The following is an 18238-nucleotide window of genomic DNA, read 5'->3' as shown; positions in this document are numbered from 1 at the left end:
CAGAAAATGATACCCAGCAGGACTCTGTTTACTAAGGTCTGGAATCAGCCATGAGTAAAGGGGTCACATTCTGTGATTCCCTGCTCCAAGCCCAATAAGATCCATGCCATATGGGAGGAGTGGAAGCCCATGGAGGGGGGCTTCAAGATACCTCATAGGTGATGTGAAGGTCACACTATAACGAAACTCAAACACATTTATCATCACAGTATCCATACCTGTTGTACCCATGGTATAAAAAATAGGTTATGGGTTCAATACAATTTTAGTCAAAACATGACTAGATTTGGCACTGGTTTATTAGATTGGAATAGATGGGAATATCTAGGCACACAGCCTTTATGTTGGGTATGTATGGAACCAGTGGAAAAAATATGACCGGGGGGTGTCTAGATACCTGATGCACCAGAAAAATTTGAAAATACACCAATAAAGGGTGTTTGCAGACTAAAGTACTGCCTGTTCCTGGTCTGTTTCTTATATCTTCAAATTAAATGTAAAAATCGTCAGCTCTTCTGGCTTATGTTTGCATTTACTTTGGAGGGCCCAATTTGTTCAGAAGTTCATCCTGTTTCCCTTTGTCCCCATGACCAGGAAATTCTCTCTCTCTTTGGGTAAGACTACAGTTGATTGCCGGTGAGTGAGAAGTGGCGGTAGCAAGCTCTTCAGAGATTTGTGAGTGCATGGGTTATAGAACATCAATGCAATAAATACTTCCAATCGGGCAACAAAACTAACAATTAGTGAGCATTATCATGAGACAAACACCACACATCCATATCCACAAACTCCAAGACAAACAGGGCAGGTCTTCATTGCAGCTATAACTCCGGTACTCCATATTTAATGCAGCATTACAAGGCCTCCCGCTATGGCCACAAGCCAATGAAGCCCAATTAATTCTTCTACCCAAGAAAGACAGAGATCAAGCCAAACCTCGGTCATACTGTCCCAGCTCCCTCCATAATCAAGACCAAACTGAACATCAGTCAAACAATCTCAGATCAAATGTAAAACCCCAAACCTAACGCATTTACATAGAAAGTGAATATACTCTCGTGGGAACACCACATCTTAACCCCCCCCCCCCCGTTTCACTCACCCTTCGATGAAGTAATAAATTCCTTTATTCATACATAGCTACAAAGCTTGGTTAGGAACAGGCACTATATGTTACGCAAAACCTCCCTTATACAAGAAACAAAAACTTCCCCAGTGACCTAATGACACCTTCAAAAATGGGGGGATGCATTGCATAAGAGACTTACCATCATGACATTTGCAAAAGCAACTGCAACATTTCCCTTTCTTCATAACCAACATTATCAGTTCCTAGAGCTTCTCACTTAGCAAGGAAAGTTGTCCACAGCATGATGGACCAAGATCATTCCAGCCCCTAAACCATATATTGAGGAGAGTTAACATCCTACACTCCATCACTCACATACACTGATCTTTCTAATGGGGACACCCCCCCCCCTGAGGAAAAGGGTTGAAATTGTCCCAAACATTACCACCCCCGATATCCTCAAACTTTATTCCCATGCAATGAAAGTCACCCGCCTATTCAATATCAAATTATGGGCCTACAGCTTCTATAGAAATCCTATGTAACTCCACTGCGGAGGTTCAAATTGGGACTATTGACAAACCCTTGTTGCTTAAGATGTCAAGATGAAGCCTCCTTAGCACACTCATATGTCAATGCCTAGTTATTCAAACCCTTCTGTCAGAAGTCTATAGCTAAAGGCAATGGTTGACTAAGCAAATATTTAAACCATCGGAGAGATTAGCCACAGCAACCAGGAAGGCCATATTATTTATATATATATATAATAATACATTGTTAAAAAATAAGCTCCATTTCCATTCCACGTGGATTGGTTGGGGGGCATCTACAAATAAAACAAAACAAACAAGTAAATTCTTTGATATATGTTCCACTTACATTCTAAACCCCCCCCTCATCAGACAACATCAGACAATGTACAGTCAGGGTCAGACTGGGGGTGAGCCCAATGGACCTGCCACATCAGGGGCCCCTATACACAGCCCTGAACAGAAGCTTCTAACAATGAGACAGGTCTTGGACAGGGGCTAGGATTGCTGACAAATGATGGTAGTTGTACAATTCTTCTGCAGATTCTCTCTCTCTCTGCTTCTCACTCTCACACTCAGTGTTTCTCACCAGCCTCCAGGACCCCTGTCATGTAGGAATACACAGGCCGAGTGCTGTAAGCTGTTCCTGGGGGTCCCCCCTTCTTTTCTCTACACTGACCTCACATACAGTTAGGGTTGCCACCCGGCCGGTATTTTACCGGCCTAGCCGGTAAAATACCTGCCAAGGCCGGGCCGGTATTACAAATTTACCGGCAATGTAGCTGCCGGTAAATTTGTAATACAATCAAAAGGAGCCCTCGGCCTGCCCCCAATCCCCTGTAACTTACCTTTTCTTTAGCCTCTTCTAGCGTCCGCGGGTCTCCGTTGCGTGGCCCCGCCCCTTTTGATGTCACTCCATGCCCCTTTTGACGTCACGCCCGCCCATTTGAGGCCCCGCCCCCCAGCAGCAGGTAAAAAAAATTATTTAAGGTGGCAACCCTACATACAGTACACAAGCCTCTCCTGCACGTTCTCCTCTATAACCTGCATCTACACTCTCAACCCCCTACCTGGTGTACAAACGACTCTGGGGCTCAGCCTCTACCCCTAAGTTGGGACAACAGTCTGTCCTTTATCACTAGCCTAACTGACTTTCACTCTTAGAGTGAACTCACATTTCACTGCTACCCATTGAAAATCAGATGCGTCCTGGTGTCTGCCAATCCTAATCACTTACACACCACATTTTCACCATTTCTACTGCTTTACCATATCTATTACATATTTATATCATATCGCAGCATTTCTCAGTTTATGTACTTCTATCGTATCATTTGTCTTCACTTTACCACTTCACTTTTCCTTTCATTTCACGTCCTCTCTCTAACACATCATCTCAGATCACAAAATCCTCGGCAGTCTCTCCTGAGACCTCCCATAGCTCATCCTATCAGTGTCACCCTCTCAGTAAACACAAGCCTTCACATTCCTTTATAAAACATCTCATATCTGTGCTCATTCACACTGAACACACTCCGATCACCTCCAGCTCACACGTAGTTACTATAAACATAAGCCATGACACTTCATCATTAACGCTTTGCACACCATAGAACATCTCCAAATGAAACATCCACTTCTGAGAGGCCAGTCTGGTACAATAGTTTGCTGTAAGAAGAAACAAGACCTTCTTAAACATACTTCACCCTTCTTTACTCCTTGTTAAGGGATCACATTCAAATTGTTGTCCTAGTGAATGTCATTATGAGCAGCAATCAGCATGGCTTTATGAAGGATATACAGATGTGTGTGCTTCAACCACCTCATATAAGTTCCTTTCAGAGAGCAAAGCAGCGTACAGGTCCTTGCCATGGGCCAAATATACAGCAGAAGAGAAAAACTGCAGCACCTCTTGTTTGCAAATTGTGAAAATTTATTACAATTGGTCAGTAACAGGCTTTTCTTTCTTTTTTTTTTCTTTTTTTTTTGCAAATTGTGAAAATTTATTACAATTGGTCAGTAACAGGCTTTTTTTTCTTTTTTTTTTCTTTTTTTTTGCAAATTGTGAAAATTTATTACAATTACAATTGGTCAGTAACAGGCTTTTTTTTTATTTTTTTTTTTGCAAATTGTGAAAATTTATTACAATTGGTCAGTAACAGGCTTTTCTTTCTTTTTTTTTTGCAAATTGTGAAAATTTATTACAATTGGTCAGTAACAGGCTTTTTTTTCTTTTTTTTTTCTTTTTTTTTTTGCAAATTGTGAAAATTTATTACAATTGGTCAGTAACAGGCTTTTCTTTCTTTTTTTTTCTTTTTTTTTTTTGCAAATTGTGAAAATTTATTACAATTGGTCAGTAACAGGCTTTTTTTTCTTTTTTTTTTGCAAATTGTGAAAATTTAATACAATTACAATTGGTCAGTAACAGGCTTTTTTTTATTTTTTTTAATTTTTTTTTAATTTTTTTTTTTGCAAATTGTGAAAATTTATTACAATTGGTCAGTAACAGGCTTTTTTTTCTTTTTTTTTTCTTTTTTTTTTGCAAATTGTGAAAATTTATTACAATTGGTCAGTAACAGGCTTTTTTTTCTTTTTTTTTTCTTTTTTTTTTGCAAATTGTGAAAATTTATTACAATTGGTCAGTAACAGGCTTTTCTTTGTTTTTTTTTCTTTTTTTTTTTGCAAATTGTGAAAATTTATTACAATTGGTCAGTAACAGGCTTTTTTTTCTTTTTTTTTTTGCAAATTGTGAAAATTTATTACAATTACAATTGGTCAGTAACAGGCTTTTTTTTATTTTTTTTAATTTTTTTTTAATTAATTTTTTTTGCAAATTGTGAAAATGTATTACAATTGGTCAGTAACAGGCTTTTTTTTCTTTTTTTTTTCTTTTTTTTTTTTTTGCAAATTGTGAAAATTTATTACAATTGTTCAGTAACAGGCAACGTTTCGGGCCTGGTCTTGCCCTTTCTCAAGCCTGCCTGATAGTGTGTGATACAAACATTTATCCCCCACATTAGGGGGAGTGCACCATATCAGGACCCACCCCCAATCATGTTCAAACCAATCAGGTATAAACAGGTAAAAACATCGTGAAAGTTCAGTAAAGTCCAAGCATTATTCCTTTTCGTGTGTCTTGTTAGTCCATATTCCATGATGTTATTTGGTTACATTTATCAAACAAAGTTTCAATTGTGACATTAGTGAGTAAAAAAATTAAAACAATATATAAGGTTATAGAGGCTGTAGTACCTTTTACCCGGAGAGGATAGTTCCGAGTGGAATCTCCTCAATGCAATCCGGGATCTTGTACCCATTCTTCATTAATGTTGATAACCTTAAAAAACAAAGATCATGTTTAGAACAATGGAAACATATTATAGAAGGTTAAAACCAATCAGAACAAAGGAGGGTGTTGTCTGACCTAAGTGGAATAGAAGGGTATTATAACTTAAATAAAGCACATGGGTGTATATTCCCTATTAAGGCCAAAGCGTACCCAATTTGTTTATCCAGTACATTTCCTTTCTTTTAAGGGCTTTTAACTGGTCGCCCCCTCTTCTTAGTGTAGGGACGCCATCAATAATCTGAAATCTCAGCTGACTTGGTGTGTGTTTCGCTGTATGAAAGTGTGCAGGTATAGGGAGTTTGAGATCTTCACATCTTATGGTTGATTTATGTTTTGAGATTCTGTCTTTCACTTTCTGTGTTGTTTCTCCCACATATCCTAGTCCACACATGGGCACTTGATTAAATAGATGACATATGTAGATTCACAAGTGAAAAATTGCTTGATGGTGAATCTTTTCCCAGTGTGGGGATGTGTGAAACTTTGTCCTTTGGTCACACTATTGCTCTGTGCACAATTCAAACAAGGGAAAGTTCCTGGTTCAATATCGGCCAGGTATTGCTGCCCTGTTTTCTTAGTTCATGGTCATGTCAGACAAATTTGATTGCTTTTTATGATGTGGTAAGTAAGATGCTGGACAGTGGGGGGGGGGCAGTAGATCTATTTGGATTTTGCCAAAGCGTTTGATACTGTGCCCCACAAACGACTGCTTTCTAAACTAAGGTCTGTTGGGCTTAATGAAGTCGTTTGCACATGGATAGGAAACTGGCTACAGGATCGGGTACAGAGGGTGGTTGTTAATGGGACATTCTCTACTTGGAGTAAGGTTCTTAGTGGGGTCCCCCAGGGCTCAGTATTGGGTCCACTTTTATTTAACTTGTTCATTAATGACTATGGGGAGGGGATTGTAAGTAATGTATCAGTGTTTGCAGATGACACAAAACTATCAGCCCAATAAATTCCATCCAGGATGTGGCACTTGCAACAGGATCTTGACTAACTGGCAATCTGGGCAGCTAAGTGGCAAATGAGATTCAATGTTGATAAATGTAAAGTCCTGCACCTGGGATGTAACAATATCCACTTATACCCTTAATGGGACTGCACTAGGCAAATCCATAATGGAGACGGAGCTTGGAGTCCTTGTAGATAATAAACTTGTCTGTAGCAACCAATGCCAGTCAGCAGCATCAAGGGCAAATAAGGCCAAGCTGGAATACCTAATATAAGAAAACTGCCAATAAAAAATAAAATTTGCATCAGTAGTTTCTAGGGATGCACAGAATCCACTATTTTTGATTCGGCCAAACCCCCGAATCCTATGTGAAAGATTCGGCCGAATACTGAACCGAATCTGAACCCTAATTTCCATATGCAAAATAGGGTTGGGAAGTGGGAAAACATTTTTTACTTCCTAGTTTTCTGACAAAAAGTCACGCAATTTCCCTCCCTGCCCCTCTTCGGATTCAGTTTGGCTGGGCAGAAGGATTCGGCCAATCCAAATCCTGCTGAAAAAGGCTGAATCCTGGCCGAATTCTAAACCTAATCCTGGATTCGGTGCATCCCTAGTAGTTTCAGGGTAGTGGTTGGAAGTGATATATTACTTTGATGCCAGAAATTCAACCAACTACATCGAGGGTGTGGATTAAGCCGGGCAATGAGCATTTTGAATGTGAGGGGAAGGGCACAGAGCTGAATTGCCCCCTCCAGATAAGGCAAGTAGGGTGAATAAAAAACAACATTTCCGAAGGGCCTGTGTTGTGTAAGTGAAAGTTTCTCTTATCAGTGTCTCCTGTCATGAGGAAGTAAAACCAGATTGATCCAAGTCAATTGTCCAAAAGCTTTTTTTTTAAAAGTATTTCCAGGTTTTACATCTGTCGGTCATAATATTGACTTATAAAAGATGTTGTAACCATTGAAAAGGAAGTAATTATGAATTCTCCATTGCTCAAATAAACAGATGGGAAACAGTTTTTTCTGCATGCATTTCTTGTAACATATTCCTCATTACTGTCTGCCTAAGGAGCTCTTGCACAAGTTTGGGGGTGCAGGAGTATAGAGGGACAGTGGGGTTCCTGACTGATGTACAATATCAATATATGTGTGAGATACAGATCATTATCACAAGGTTTGGGGGTGCAGGAGTATAGAGGGGACAGTGGGGTTCCTGACTGATGTACAATATCATTATATATGTGTGAGATACAGATCATTATCCCAAGGTTTGGGGGTGCAGGAGTATAGAGGGACAGTGGGGTTCCTGACTGATGTACAATATCAATATATGTGTGAGATACAGATCATTATCACAAGGTTTGGGGGTGCAGGAGTATAGAGGGACAGTGGGGTTCCTGCCTGATGTACAATATCAATATATGTGTGAGATACAGATCATTATCCCAAGGTTTGGGGGTGCAGGAGTATAGAGGGACAGTGGGGTTCCTGACTGATGTACAATATCAATATATGTGTGAGATACAGATCATTATCACAAGGTTTGGGGGTGCAGGAGTATAGAGGGACAGTGGGGTTCCTGCCTGATGTACAATATCAATATATGTGTGAGATACAGATCATTATCCCAAGGTTTGGGGGTGCAGGAGTATAGAGGGACAGTGGGGTTCCTGCCTGATGTACAATATCAATATATGTGTGAGATACAGATCATTATCACAAGGTTTGGGGGTGCAGGAGTATAGAGGGACAGTGGGGTTCCTGACTGATGTACAATATCAATATATGTGTGAGATACAGATCATTATCCCAAGGTTTGGGGGTGCAGGAGTATAGAGGGACAGTGGGGTTCCTGACTGATGTACAATATCAATATATGTGTGAGATACAGATCATTATCCCAAGGTTTGGGGGTGCAGGAGTATAGAGGGACAGTGGGGTTCCTGCCTGATGTACAATATCAATATATGTGTGAGATACAGATCATTATCCCAAGGTTTGGGGGTGCAGGAGTATAGAGGGACAGTGGGGTTCCTGCCTGATGTACAATATCAATATATGTGTGAGATACAGATCATTATCACAAGGTTTGGGGGTGCAGGAGTATAGAGGGACAGTGGGGTTCCTGACTGATGTACAATATCAATATATGTGTGAGATACAGATCATTATCCCAAGGTTTGGGGGTGCAGGAGTATAGAGGGACAGTGGGGTTCCTGACTGATGTACAATATCAATATATGTGTGAGATACAGATCATTATCCCAAGGTTTGGGGGTACAGGAGTATAGAGGGACAGTGGGGTTCCTGACTGATGTACAATATCAATATATGTGTGAGATACAGATCATTATCACAAGGTTTGGGGGTGCAGGAGTATAGAGGGACAGTGGGGTTCCTGACTGATGTACAATATCAATATATGTGTGAGATACAGATCATTATCACAAGGTTTGGGGGTGCAGGAGTATAGAGGGACAGTGGGGTTCCTGACTGATGTACAATATCAATATATGTGTGAGATACAGATCATTATCCCAAGGTTTGGGGGTGCAGGAGTATAGAGGGACAGTGGGGTTCCTGACTGATGTACAATATCAATATATGTGTGAGATACAGATCATTATCCCAAGGTTTGGGGGTGCAGGAGTATAGAGGGACAGTGGGGTTCCTGACTGATGTACAATATCAATATATGTGTGAGATACAGATCATTATCACAAGGTTTGGGGGTGCAGGAGTATAGAGGGACAGTGGGGTTCCTGACTGATGTACAATATCAATATATGTGTGAGATACAGATCATTATCCCAAGGTTTGGGGGTGCAGGAGTATAGAGGGACAGTGGGGTTCCTGACTGATGTACAATATCAATATATGTGTGAGATACAGATCATTATCCCAAGGTTTGGGGGTGCAGGAGTATAGAGGGACAGTGGGGTTCCTGACTGATGTACAATATCAATATATGTGTGAGATACAGATTATTATCCCAAGGTTTGGGGGTGCAGGAGTATAGAGGGACAGTGGGGTTCCTGACTGATGTACAATATCAATATATGTGTGAGATACAGATCATTATCCCAAGGTTTGGGGGTGCAGGAGTATAGAGGGGCAGTGGGGTTCCTGACTGATGTACAATATCAATATATGTGTGAGATACAGATTATTATCCCAAGGTTTGGGGGTGCAGGAGTATAGAGGGACAGTGGGGTTCCTGACTGATGTACAATATCAATATATGTGTGAGATACAGATCATTATCCCAAGGTTTGGGGGTGCAGGAGTATAGAGGGACAGTGGGGTTCCTGACTGATGTACAATATCAATATATGTGTGAGATACAGATCATTATCCCAAGGTTTGGGGGACAGGGGAATCTATTACATGGGGAGATTAGTGGAAGAGATGACAGTTGATATCAATGAGGAAATTAAAGGAAAGCTACAGAAAACAAATGTAAACTAGATGGTGTCGTTTCTGAAGAAACCACAAGATGTTGGCTTTGAAACGCAAGAGGTGTTGGGGCCAGTCACCCCTGGTGCATAGAGAGTACACAAAGTTGGTAGAATCTGGTTTAAAACTGTGAAAATTGAGGCAGATGAAATTGTACCATTAAAATCAATCAAAAAACCTGATTGGCTGTTTTTGGCTCCACCCACTTTTAAAATTTGAATCCCAGTCCCCCTGTGACCGACTGTGCCAAGTTTGATGTCCCTGCCATTAACTGTGAAAGAATGGCAGCAACTTATATACTGACATTGATTAGCAATAGGTAACATTTGATTGGCTGTTTTAAGCTCCACCCAGTTTTCTGAATTTTAACCCCAGTCACCCAGTCATGGTCTGTACCAAGTTTGGGGCCTCTGGCTTTAAAACTGTGAGAATGGCAGTATTTGAAACTTTTACATTGAAGTCAATAGGTAAAATCTGATTGGCTGTTATTGGCTCCGCCCACTTTTCCTAAATTTTGACCACAGTCACCCAGTGAGTAATTGTACTGAGTTTGGGACACTTGGCATTGACGCCGTAATAATAGCAGCAATTTGGCGTTTTTCATTAAGGTCAATGGCTGAAATCTGATTGGCTGAAAGGGGCGCCCCCTTTTTTTCCTAATTCTGAACCAGAGTCACCAAGTGACTAACACTTTAAGGTTTCGAAATCATGACATTTAACATGTAAAAATGGCAGCAATTTTATGTTTTTCTACTGAAAATCAATGAATGACATTTGATTGGTTGTTGGTGGCTCCACCCACTTTTCCTAAATTTGAAGCACAAACACCCAGTGACCACATTTGTGATATTCGAGGTCCATGACATCAATAACGTGCAAATGGCAGCAATTTTAATTTTTCCCATTTAAATCATCAAAGAAATCTGATTGGTTGTTTTTGGCTCCACCCACTTTTCCAGATTTTGATCCGGGTCCTCCAGTGACCAACTGTGCCAAGTTTGAGGACCTTCCCATGAACAATCTAAGAGCGGCGACAGTTTTAACTTTTCCCATTGAAACAAATGGCTAATATTTGATTGGCTGTGGTAGACTCCGCCCACTTTTCCAAATTTGAACCCCAGTGACCCATGGTGCCAAGTTTTGGGTCTCTGGCTTTAACACTGTGGGAATGACAGTGTTTGACATTTTCTCATTGAAGTCAATAGGGAAAATCTGATTGGCTGTTTGTTGCTCCGCCCACTTTTTGGAGTCCCCAAAATGTGACAGAACTTTTCAGGTTGACCCCATGACTAAGTGACCCAAGTTTGGTGAGTGTAACTTTAATGCTGTACGAGTGGCAAAAGTTTCAAATTTCCCAATGAAAGTCTATGGGAAAAAATGGGGTCTTTGGGGGGCCGCCACAGGGCCTCGGAGGGTGGGATTGCTTAACAGAGCACAAGCAACCTATTCGGGTATGAGCCCAACAAGTGTGCAAAGTTTCATAATTGTACTCCTAAAACTCTGGTAGGAGTAGCGTTTAGAAAATTGCTAACATTTCATTGGCTGTTGGTAGCTCCGCCCACTTTGGGGTGCCCCCCCAAAATACATATTTTTATTCGGGGTGGCACCAACAATATGCGGTCCGAGTTTGGGGAGTGTCGCTTCAAAACTGTACGAGCGGCAGCGATTTGAAAATTTTCCCTGTCAAAGTCTATACGAAAAAAGGCGTCTTCGGTGGTCCGCCGCAGGGGCGCAGTGGGTGGGATCGCTTACTAAAGCACAAGCAACGTACTTTGCTATAAGGCGAATGGGTGTGGAAAGTTTGGCGCTTGTACCCCTAAAACTGTAAGAGGAGTAGCGTTTAGAAAATGGGGGGGCGCTAATAATAATAAGAAGAAGAAGAACGAGCTGAACTAGTAGAACAGTATGTTGCCTTCTTCAAAGCCAACATAATAAGAAGAAGAACGAGCTGAACTAGTAGATCAAGATGTTGGCTTTTTCAAAGCCAACATAATAAGAAGAAGAAGAACGAGCTGAACTAGTAGATCAGTATGTTGCCTTCTTCAAAGCCAACATAATAATTCAGGTTGGGCCCCACCCCTGGGAGATAAGAGACAGAACTTGGATAGAGTTGGAGTCAGTCAGACCTACAGGACTGTCTCTATGGGGGTAAGTGTCACATGGCTGTACAGTATGGGGGTGATTATTATTTATGGGGGGCAGATAAAGAGCAGGGAGGGCTGGAATAACAGTTCTTTATTAATAGCACATACAGTCTCTGATCATATAGAAAGAAAATGTAGCCCAATACCTGGGCATTAGCTGATATGGAGGAGAGAAGAAGAAGCCACTGGGGGAATGAATGAAGATCCATGCACTGGAGGGGTGTCAGCCATGTGGGCAAGTTTAGGGAATGCTGGACTACTGAATAATCTTTGGTGTTATTAATGGAATTATTTTTGAAGATAACAATGTCTCTGTGATGGAATTTTTGAGGGACACTTGGAAGATTATGGGTCTGCACATTTGTGTCTCGCTACTTCTGTTTGGGAAGTCTAAAATATTCATTTATGCCCCAGTATATAAATATGGTGGCAGATTCATTGGATCATTGGATGAAGAGGTCCCAGTAGGGTGTGAAACTGGTGGCTGTTCATGTTACAATAAATGCACCGTTTTTTAACTATAGTCCCAGTTGTGTTGTTCTTCTCAACAGTGTGAAAAAAAAATTCTGTGCAACGGGGGCAAATTTTGTGCAATCTGAGGGGTTTATATACTGAATATATAAGCACAATAGAACAGAGGCAGAGACATGGGTTTTGTGTTTGGAAGGACATAGGAAACACAGAAGCTTTCAAAGTGCAATGGGTCCCAAAAACACACACATCCCTCCCAATTGTCCAAAGTTAGTTGGGTCCTTTCTAAATCTTCCACCACAAAAGAGGCAGATTTATTGTAAAGACTCATAATTGGCCGACTATTTATGGAACGTAAGATCATTTACCCTTTATATGAAAGGCTTTCCTTGTTTATTGCTCTGCTTGTGGCACAATTGCCTATCCAACTGCCATATTTAGGGAAGCTCTGCTCTAAATGAATAAAACCGCTAATCTTTTCTGAAAATAACTCAGCACCTAAATATTCATAAATAGTCAGGTTTAATGATACAGTTTCCATAGTAGAGGTAATTTAGTTACATGTCATTCTATCTTGCCAAAAGAACTGGTGAGTGCTTATTTGTACCCTGGGTACCCCTGGAACTATAGCAGGGTGACACCCCAATGTTTCTATATATCTGTAACCTTGTTATGAGCTAAGGGGGCCCAGTCTGAAGGTCAGTTAGGGGCAGATTTGGGGTGAGTGCTTATTTGTACCCTGGGTACCCCTGGAACTATAGCAGGGTGACACCCCAATGTTTCTATATATCTGTAACCTTGTTATGAGCTAAGGGGGCCCAGTCTGAAGGTCAGTTAGGGGGAGATTTGGGATGAGTGTTTATTTGTACCCTGGGTACCCCTGGAACTAAAGCAGGGTGACACCCCAATGTTTCTATATATCTGTAACCTTGTTATGAGCTAAGGGGGACCAGTCTGAAGGTCAGTTAGGGGGAGATTTGGGGTGAGCGTTTATTTGTACCCTGGTACCCCTGGAACTATAGCAGGGTGACTGTTACCCCAATGTTTCTATATATCTGTAACCTTGTTATGAGCTAAGGGGGCCCAGTCTGAAGGCCAGTTAGGGGGAGATTTGGGGTGAGTGCTTATTTGTACCCTGGGTACCCCTGGAACTATAGCAGGGTGACACCCCAATGTTTCTATATATCTGTAACCTTGTTATGAGCTAAGGGGGCCCAGTCTGAAGGTCAGTTAGGGGGAGATTTGGGGTGAGTGCTTATTTGTACCCTGGGTACCCCTGGAACTAAAGCAGGGTGACACCCCAATGTTTCTATATATCTGTAACCTTGTTATGAGCTAAGGGGGCCCAGTCTGAAGGTCAGTTAGGGGGAGATTTGGGGTGAGTGCTTATTTGTACCCTGGGTACCCTGGAACTATAACAGGGTGACTGTTACCCCAATGTTTCTATATATCTGTAACCTTGTTATGAGCTAAGGGGCCCAGTCTGAAGGTCAGTTAGGGGGAGATTTGGGGTGAGTGCTTATTTGTACCCTGGGTACCCCTGGAACTATAACAGGGCGACTGTTACCCCAATGTTTCTATATATCTGTAACCTTGTTATGAGCTAAGGGGGCCCAGTCTGAAGGTCAGTTAGGGGGAGATTTGGGGTGAGTGCTTATTTGTACCCTGGGTACCCCTGGAACTATAACAGGGCGACTGTTACCCCAATGTTTCTATATATCTGTAACCTTGTTATGAGCTAAGGGGGCCCAGTCTGAAGGTCAGTTAGGGGGAGATTTGGGGTGAGTGATTATTTGTACTCTGGGTACCCCTGGAACTATAGCAGGGTGACACCCTAATGTTTCTATATATCTGTAACCTTGTTATGAGCTAAGGGGACCCAGTCTGAAGGTCAGTTAGGGGGAGATTTGGGGTGAGTGATTATTTGTACTCTGGGTACCCCTGGAACTATAGCAGGGTGACACCCTAATGTTTCTATATATCTGTAACCTTGTTATGAGCTAAGGGGACCCAGTCTGAAGGTCAGTTAGGGGGAGATTTGGGGTGAGTGTTTATTTGTACCCTGGGTACCCCTGGAACTATAGCAGGGTGACACCCCAATGTTTCTATATATCTGTAACCTTGTTATGAGCTAAGGGGGCCCAGTCTGAAAGTCAGTTAGGGGGAGATTTGGGGTGAGTGTTTATTTGTGCCCTGGGTACCCCTGGAACTATAGCAGGGTGACACCCCAATGTTTCTATATATCTGTAACCTTGTTATGAGCTAAGGGGGCCCAGTCTGAAAGTCAGTTAGGGGGAGATTTGGGGTGAGTGATTATTTGTACCCTGGGTACCCCTGGAACTATAGCAGGGTGACACCCCAATGTTTCTATATATCTGTAACCTTGTTATGAGCTAAGGGGGCCCAGTCTGAAAGTCAGTTAGGGGGAGATTTGGGGTGAGTGTTTATTTGTGCCCTGGGTACCCCTGGAACTATAGCAGGGGGACACCCCAATGTTTCTATATATCTGTTACCTTGTTATGTGCTAAGGGGGTCCAGTCTGAAGGTCAGTTAGGGGGAGATTTGGGGTGAGTGCTTATTTGTACCCTGGGTACCCCTGGAACTATAGCAGGGTGACTGTTACCCCAATGTTTCTATATATCTGTAACCTTGTTATGAGCTAAGGGGGCCCAGTCTGAAGGTCAGTTAGGGGGAGATTTGGGGTGAGTGTTTATTTGTGTCCTGGGTACCCCTGGAACTATAGCAGGGTGACACCCCAATGTTTCTATATATCTGTAACCTTGTTATGAGCTAAGGGGGCCCAGTCTGAAGGTCAGTTAGGGGGAGATTTGGGGTGAGTGTTTATTTGTACCCTGGGTACCCCTGGAACTATAGCAGGGTGACTGTTACCCCAATGTTTCTATATATCTGTAACCTTGTTATGAGCTAAGGGGGCCCAGTCTGAAGGTCAGTTAGGGGGAGATTTGGGGTGAGTGCTTATTTGTACCCTGGGTACCCCTGGAACTATAGCAGGGTGACACCCCAATGTTTCTATATATCTGTAACCTTGTTATGAGGTAAGGGGGCCCAGTCTGAAGGCCAGTTAGGGGGAGATTTGGGGTGAGTGTTTATTTGTGCCCTGGGTACCCCTGGAACTATAGCAGGGTGACACCCCAATGTTTCTATATATCTGTAACCTTGTTATGAGCTAAGGGGGCCCAGTCTGAAGGTCAGTTAGGGGGAGATTTGGGGTGAGTGTTTATTTGTGCCCTGGGTACCCCTGGAACTATAGCAGGGTGACTGTTACCCCAATGTTTCTATATAACTGTAACCTTGTTATGAGCTAAGGGAGCCCAGTCTGAAGGTCAGTTAGGGGGAGATTTGGGGTGAGTGCTTATTTGTGCCCTGGGTACCCCTGGAACTATAGCAGTGTGACTGTTACCCCAATGTTTCTATATATCTGTATCCTTGTTATGAGCTAAGGGAGCCCAGTCTGAAGGTCAGTTAGGGGGAGATTTGGGGTGAGTGAGGTCAGTTAGGGGGAGATTTGGGGTGAGTGATTATTTGTGCCCTGGGTACCCCTGGAACTATAGCAGGGTGACTGTTACCCCAATATTTCTATACATCCGTAACTTTATTATGATAGATGCTGAGTCCCAAAACAGTTCTGCAATGGAGAAAGTCTTAAAATCAATACAATACTGTAAGTAAAAAGCCAGAGGAATAAACAGTATATTGTGCTGGTGAAGAATTTCAATAGAAAGGATTAAAAAATAAGCTCTTTGAAACTTGCTGTTGTTTCACAGGCTATTGTGCGTCAGAGGTTTGTCTTTTTGATCAGAACCACGCTGGTTTCTATAGCCATACTGGCCACCAGAAGTTGGATCATCAGTCAACAAGAAATAAAGCGTCAGCTCTGCACTCAACATTTAGATCTCACACTTTTTGCCATCAGGGACTCTGCCAACCTCAGTGATAGACTATACACTTACCATTTGAACATGTCCAAGTTCCAATCTGATTTTCCCCACCTGCAAAACTATAAATGCTCAGTCACACTCACCCCTCAGAAAGAACAGGAGTTGGGCAACCCCAAACCAGTTCTTATCATGGCTATTAAGTCCCACCCAAGGTCTGGCGCAAGAAGAAGTGCAGTGAGGCAAACCTGGGCTCGAGTGGAAGAAGTGGGTGGCTATTGGGTCAAACTGATCTTTCTGATAGCCAAAACAGAGGTATCTGGGCAATTGGAACTGGTTGCTCTGGAGAGCCGAGAGTTTGGAGACATTCTCCAATGGGACTTCAATGAAGGACATCACAACTTGTCTCTGAAAGAGCGATGCTTCCTGGAATGGCTGGATTCTGATCTTCCACACGTGGAATTTATATTCAAAGGTCAGTAGCACACCCTGATTCTTTACTCATCTAATAATAGAAGCATTTCTACCTGCCTATGATCCTGTGTGTGTGACGCCCCCTTATCCCATAAGAGGCAGGGGTTACTGTAACTTATGGGGACACAATTTGGGATACTCCTATATATATATATATATATATAAACAGATGTAAAATGAGCATATAAAAATGTTTTCTGCCCATTCAACATAAACACCCCCCAGATAGCTAAAGGTGGTTATATATGGGCAGATTTAAGCACTTCAGCTGATTTCCACCCTGCCCAACCTTTGGGTTAGAACTAGGAGTAGGCAAAGGAGGCTTGTGCCCAGGGTGCAATGGGGGGCTCTAGGCATGTACCTCTTCTTTCTGCCTACCCCTAGTCTGAGCCCTGGGCCAGCTACCTTCCACTGTTCCCTCTATGGACAGGATCCAGTAGGGCTTTGCCTAGGGAACCCTTCCAGCTTCGCCCAGCACTGATAAGAAGGACCTTCTCCCTCCTTCTGCTCAAACACTTTTGAATGTGAATTTCCATCTATACAGCTTAATTTTTTTAAATCCTAACATATCCCTTTGTTTAATGTAAGAAAACCAATATAGTTAGAATATAGGAGTGAACATTGATAGCGGTTATGTAGTAAAATGGATACAATATTTATGGCTAATTGCCAAATTCCATTATGTCCAATTCCTCCATTCCATATCACAATGTCTGTTCCATTTCTTAAATTGTTACTTTATTGTCTAATTCCTTTTATTTGTATCCTTACACAGGAGACGATGATGAATATGTGAACCCAAGGGCAGTTGTGGATTATATTAAAGAGCATAGTTCCTCCCCTAATACACTACATGGCCACCTCCAACGTCACAGTGCAGTCATGCGCTCTACCAAGTACGCCATCTCCAAAACCTTATATTCCTTTCACAAATACCCCTCTTTCCTATCTGGAGGAGGATTCATCTTCCCAGGAACATCAGTGAAGTACCTCCATGAGGCTGCTCAGAAGATCCCAGTTTTCCCATTGGATGATGTGTACTTTGGGTTCCTAGCATTGGCAGCCAACTTGACATACAGACATGACAGACGGTTCTATGTATCTGGGCTGGCATTTAATGCGTGCAAGTACCAAGAGGCCCTGGTGGTACATGGGATAGAGCCTGAGCGTCTCATTCAAATATGGACAGAGGTGCAGAGAGCACAGTGCCAGGGGGGCCAAGGTGGTCAGTAGCTTTGAGACAGACTATGTATGTTTAAAGGGAAGAGCAGGCGCTAGTATAAGATGTACATTCACTGTAGTTTTCTACAAATATTCCGTGAATAAAATGAAGGTTCATCTTTGACCTGCGTCTTTCAGCTTCTCCCCTTCTTTAATCATATTAATAATACTGCCAAAACCTGTTGCTTCTTCCTTCATCATCATCATTTATTTATATAGCGCTGTCAAGATACGCAGTGCTTTACTGCAGTTATAGCAAACAGGGAATAAATGGTGGATAACAGACAAGGATTACAGAGTACAATAGGGTTTACAAACTAAAAGGTTAGGGTACAATTGAGACATTAGGATTGTATAAACACTTTGTCATTTTTGATACAGCAATGATTAATTAAGGTACATTGAATAGGCCTCTTTAAACAGGTGGGTCTTTAAGGAGCGCTTGAAAGTTTGGAAAGAAGGAGAAAGTCTGACAGCTTGTGGCAGAGAGTTCCAGAGAAAAGCAGAAGCCCGAGAGAAGTCTTGTAGATGAGAATGGGCAGAAATGACCAGAGGAGAAGTGAGGGAAGATCAGAAGCAGAGCGTAGGTTTCGTGAAGGAGAGTATTTGGAGATTAGAGATGAAATATTGGGAGGGGTTTCATTATTAAGGGCCTTGAATGTGAGTGTAAGTAA

At 42.1% G+C, this 18238-nt stretch overlaps 1 protein-coding gene across 1 annotated transcript; it reads left to right on the top strand.

The window, feature by feature from the left end:
* The first annotated feature begins 586 nt into the window (after positions 1-586).
* LOC108711805 (beta-1,3-galactosyltransferase 5) lies at positions 587-17789 on the top strand. Its single transcript, XM_041585721.1, has 3 exons — positions 587-636; positions 15731-16344; positions 17119-17789. Exons 1-3 carry the CDS (start codon positions 587-589, stop codon positions 17574-17576), a joined length of 1122 nt encoding a protein of 373 aa, XP_041441655.1. The 3' UTR covers positions 17577-17789.
* The last annotated feature ends 449 nt before the right edge of the window (positions 17790-18238 follow it).

The sequence above is a fragment of the Xenopus laevis genome, chromosome 3L (assembly GCF_017654675.1).
Source record: "Xenopus laevis strain J_2021 chromosome 3L, Xenopus_laevis_v10.1, whole genome shotgun sequence".
Classification (NCBI taxonomy): Eukaryota; Metazoa; Chordata; class Amphibia; order Anura; family Pipidae; genus Xenopus; species Xenopus laevis.
This window is presented reverse-complemented; position numbering and strand designations above follow the sequence as displayed.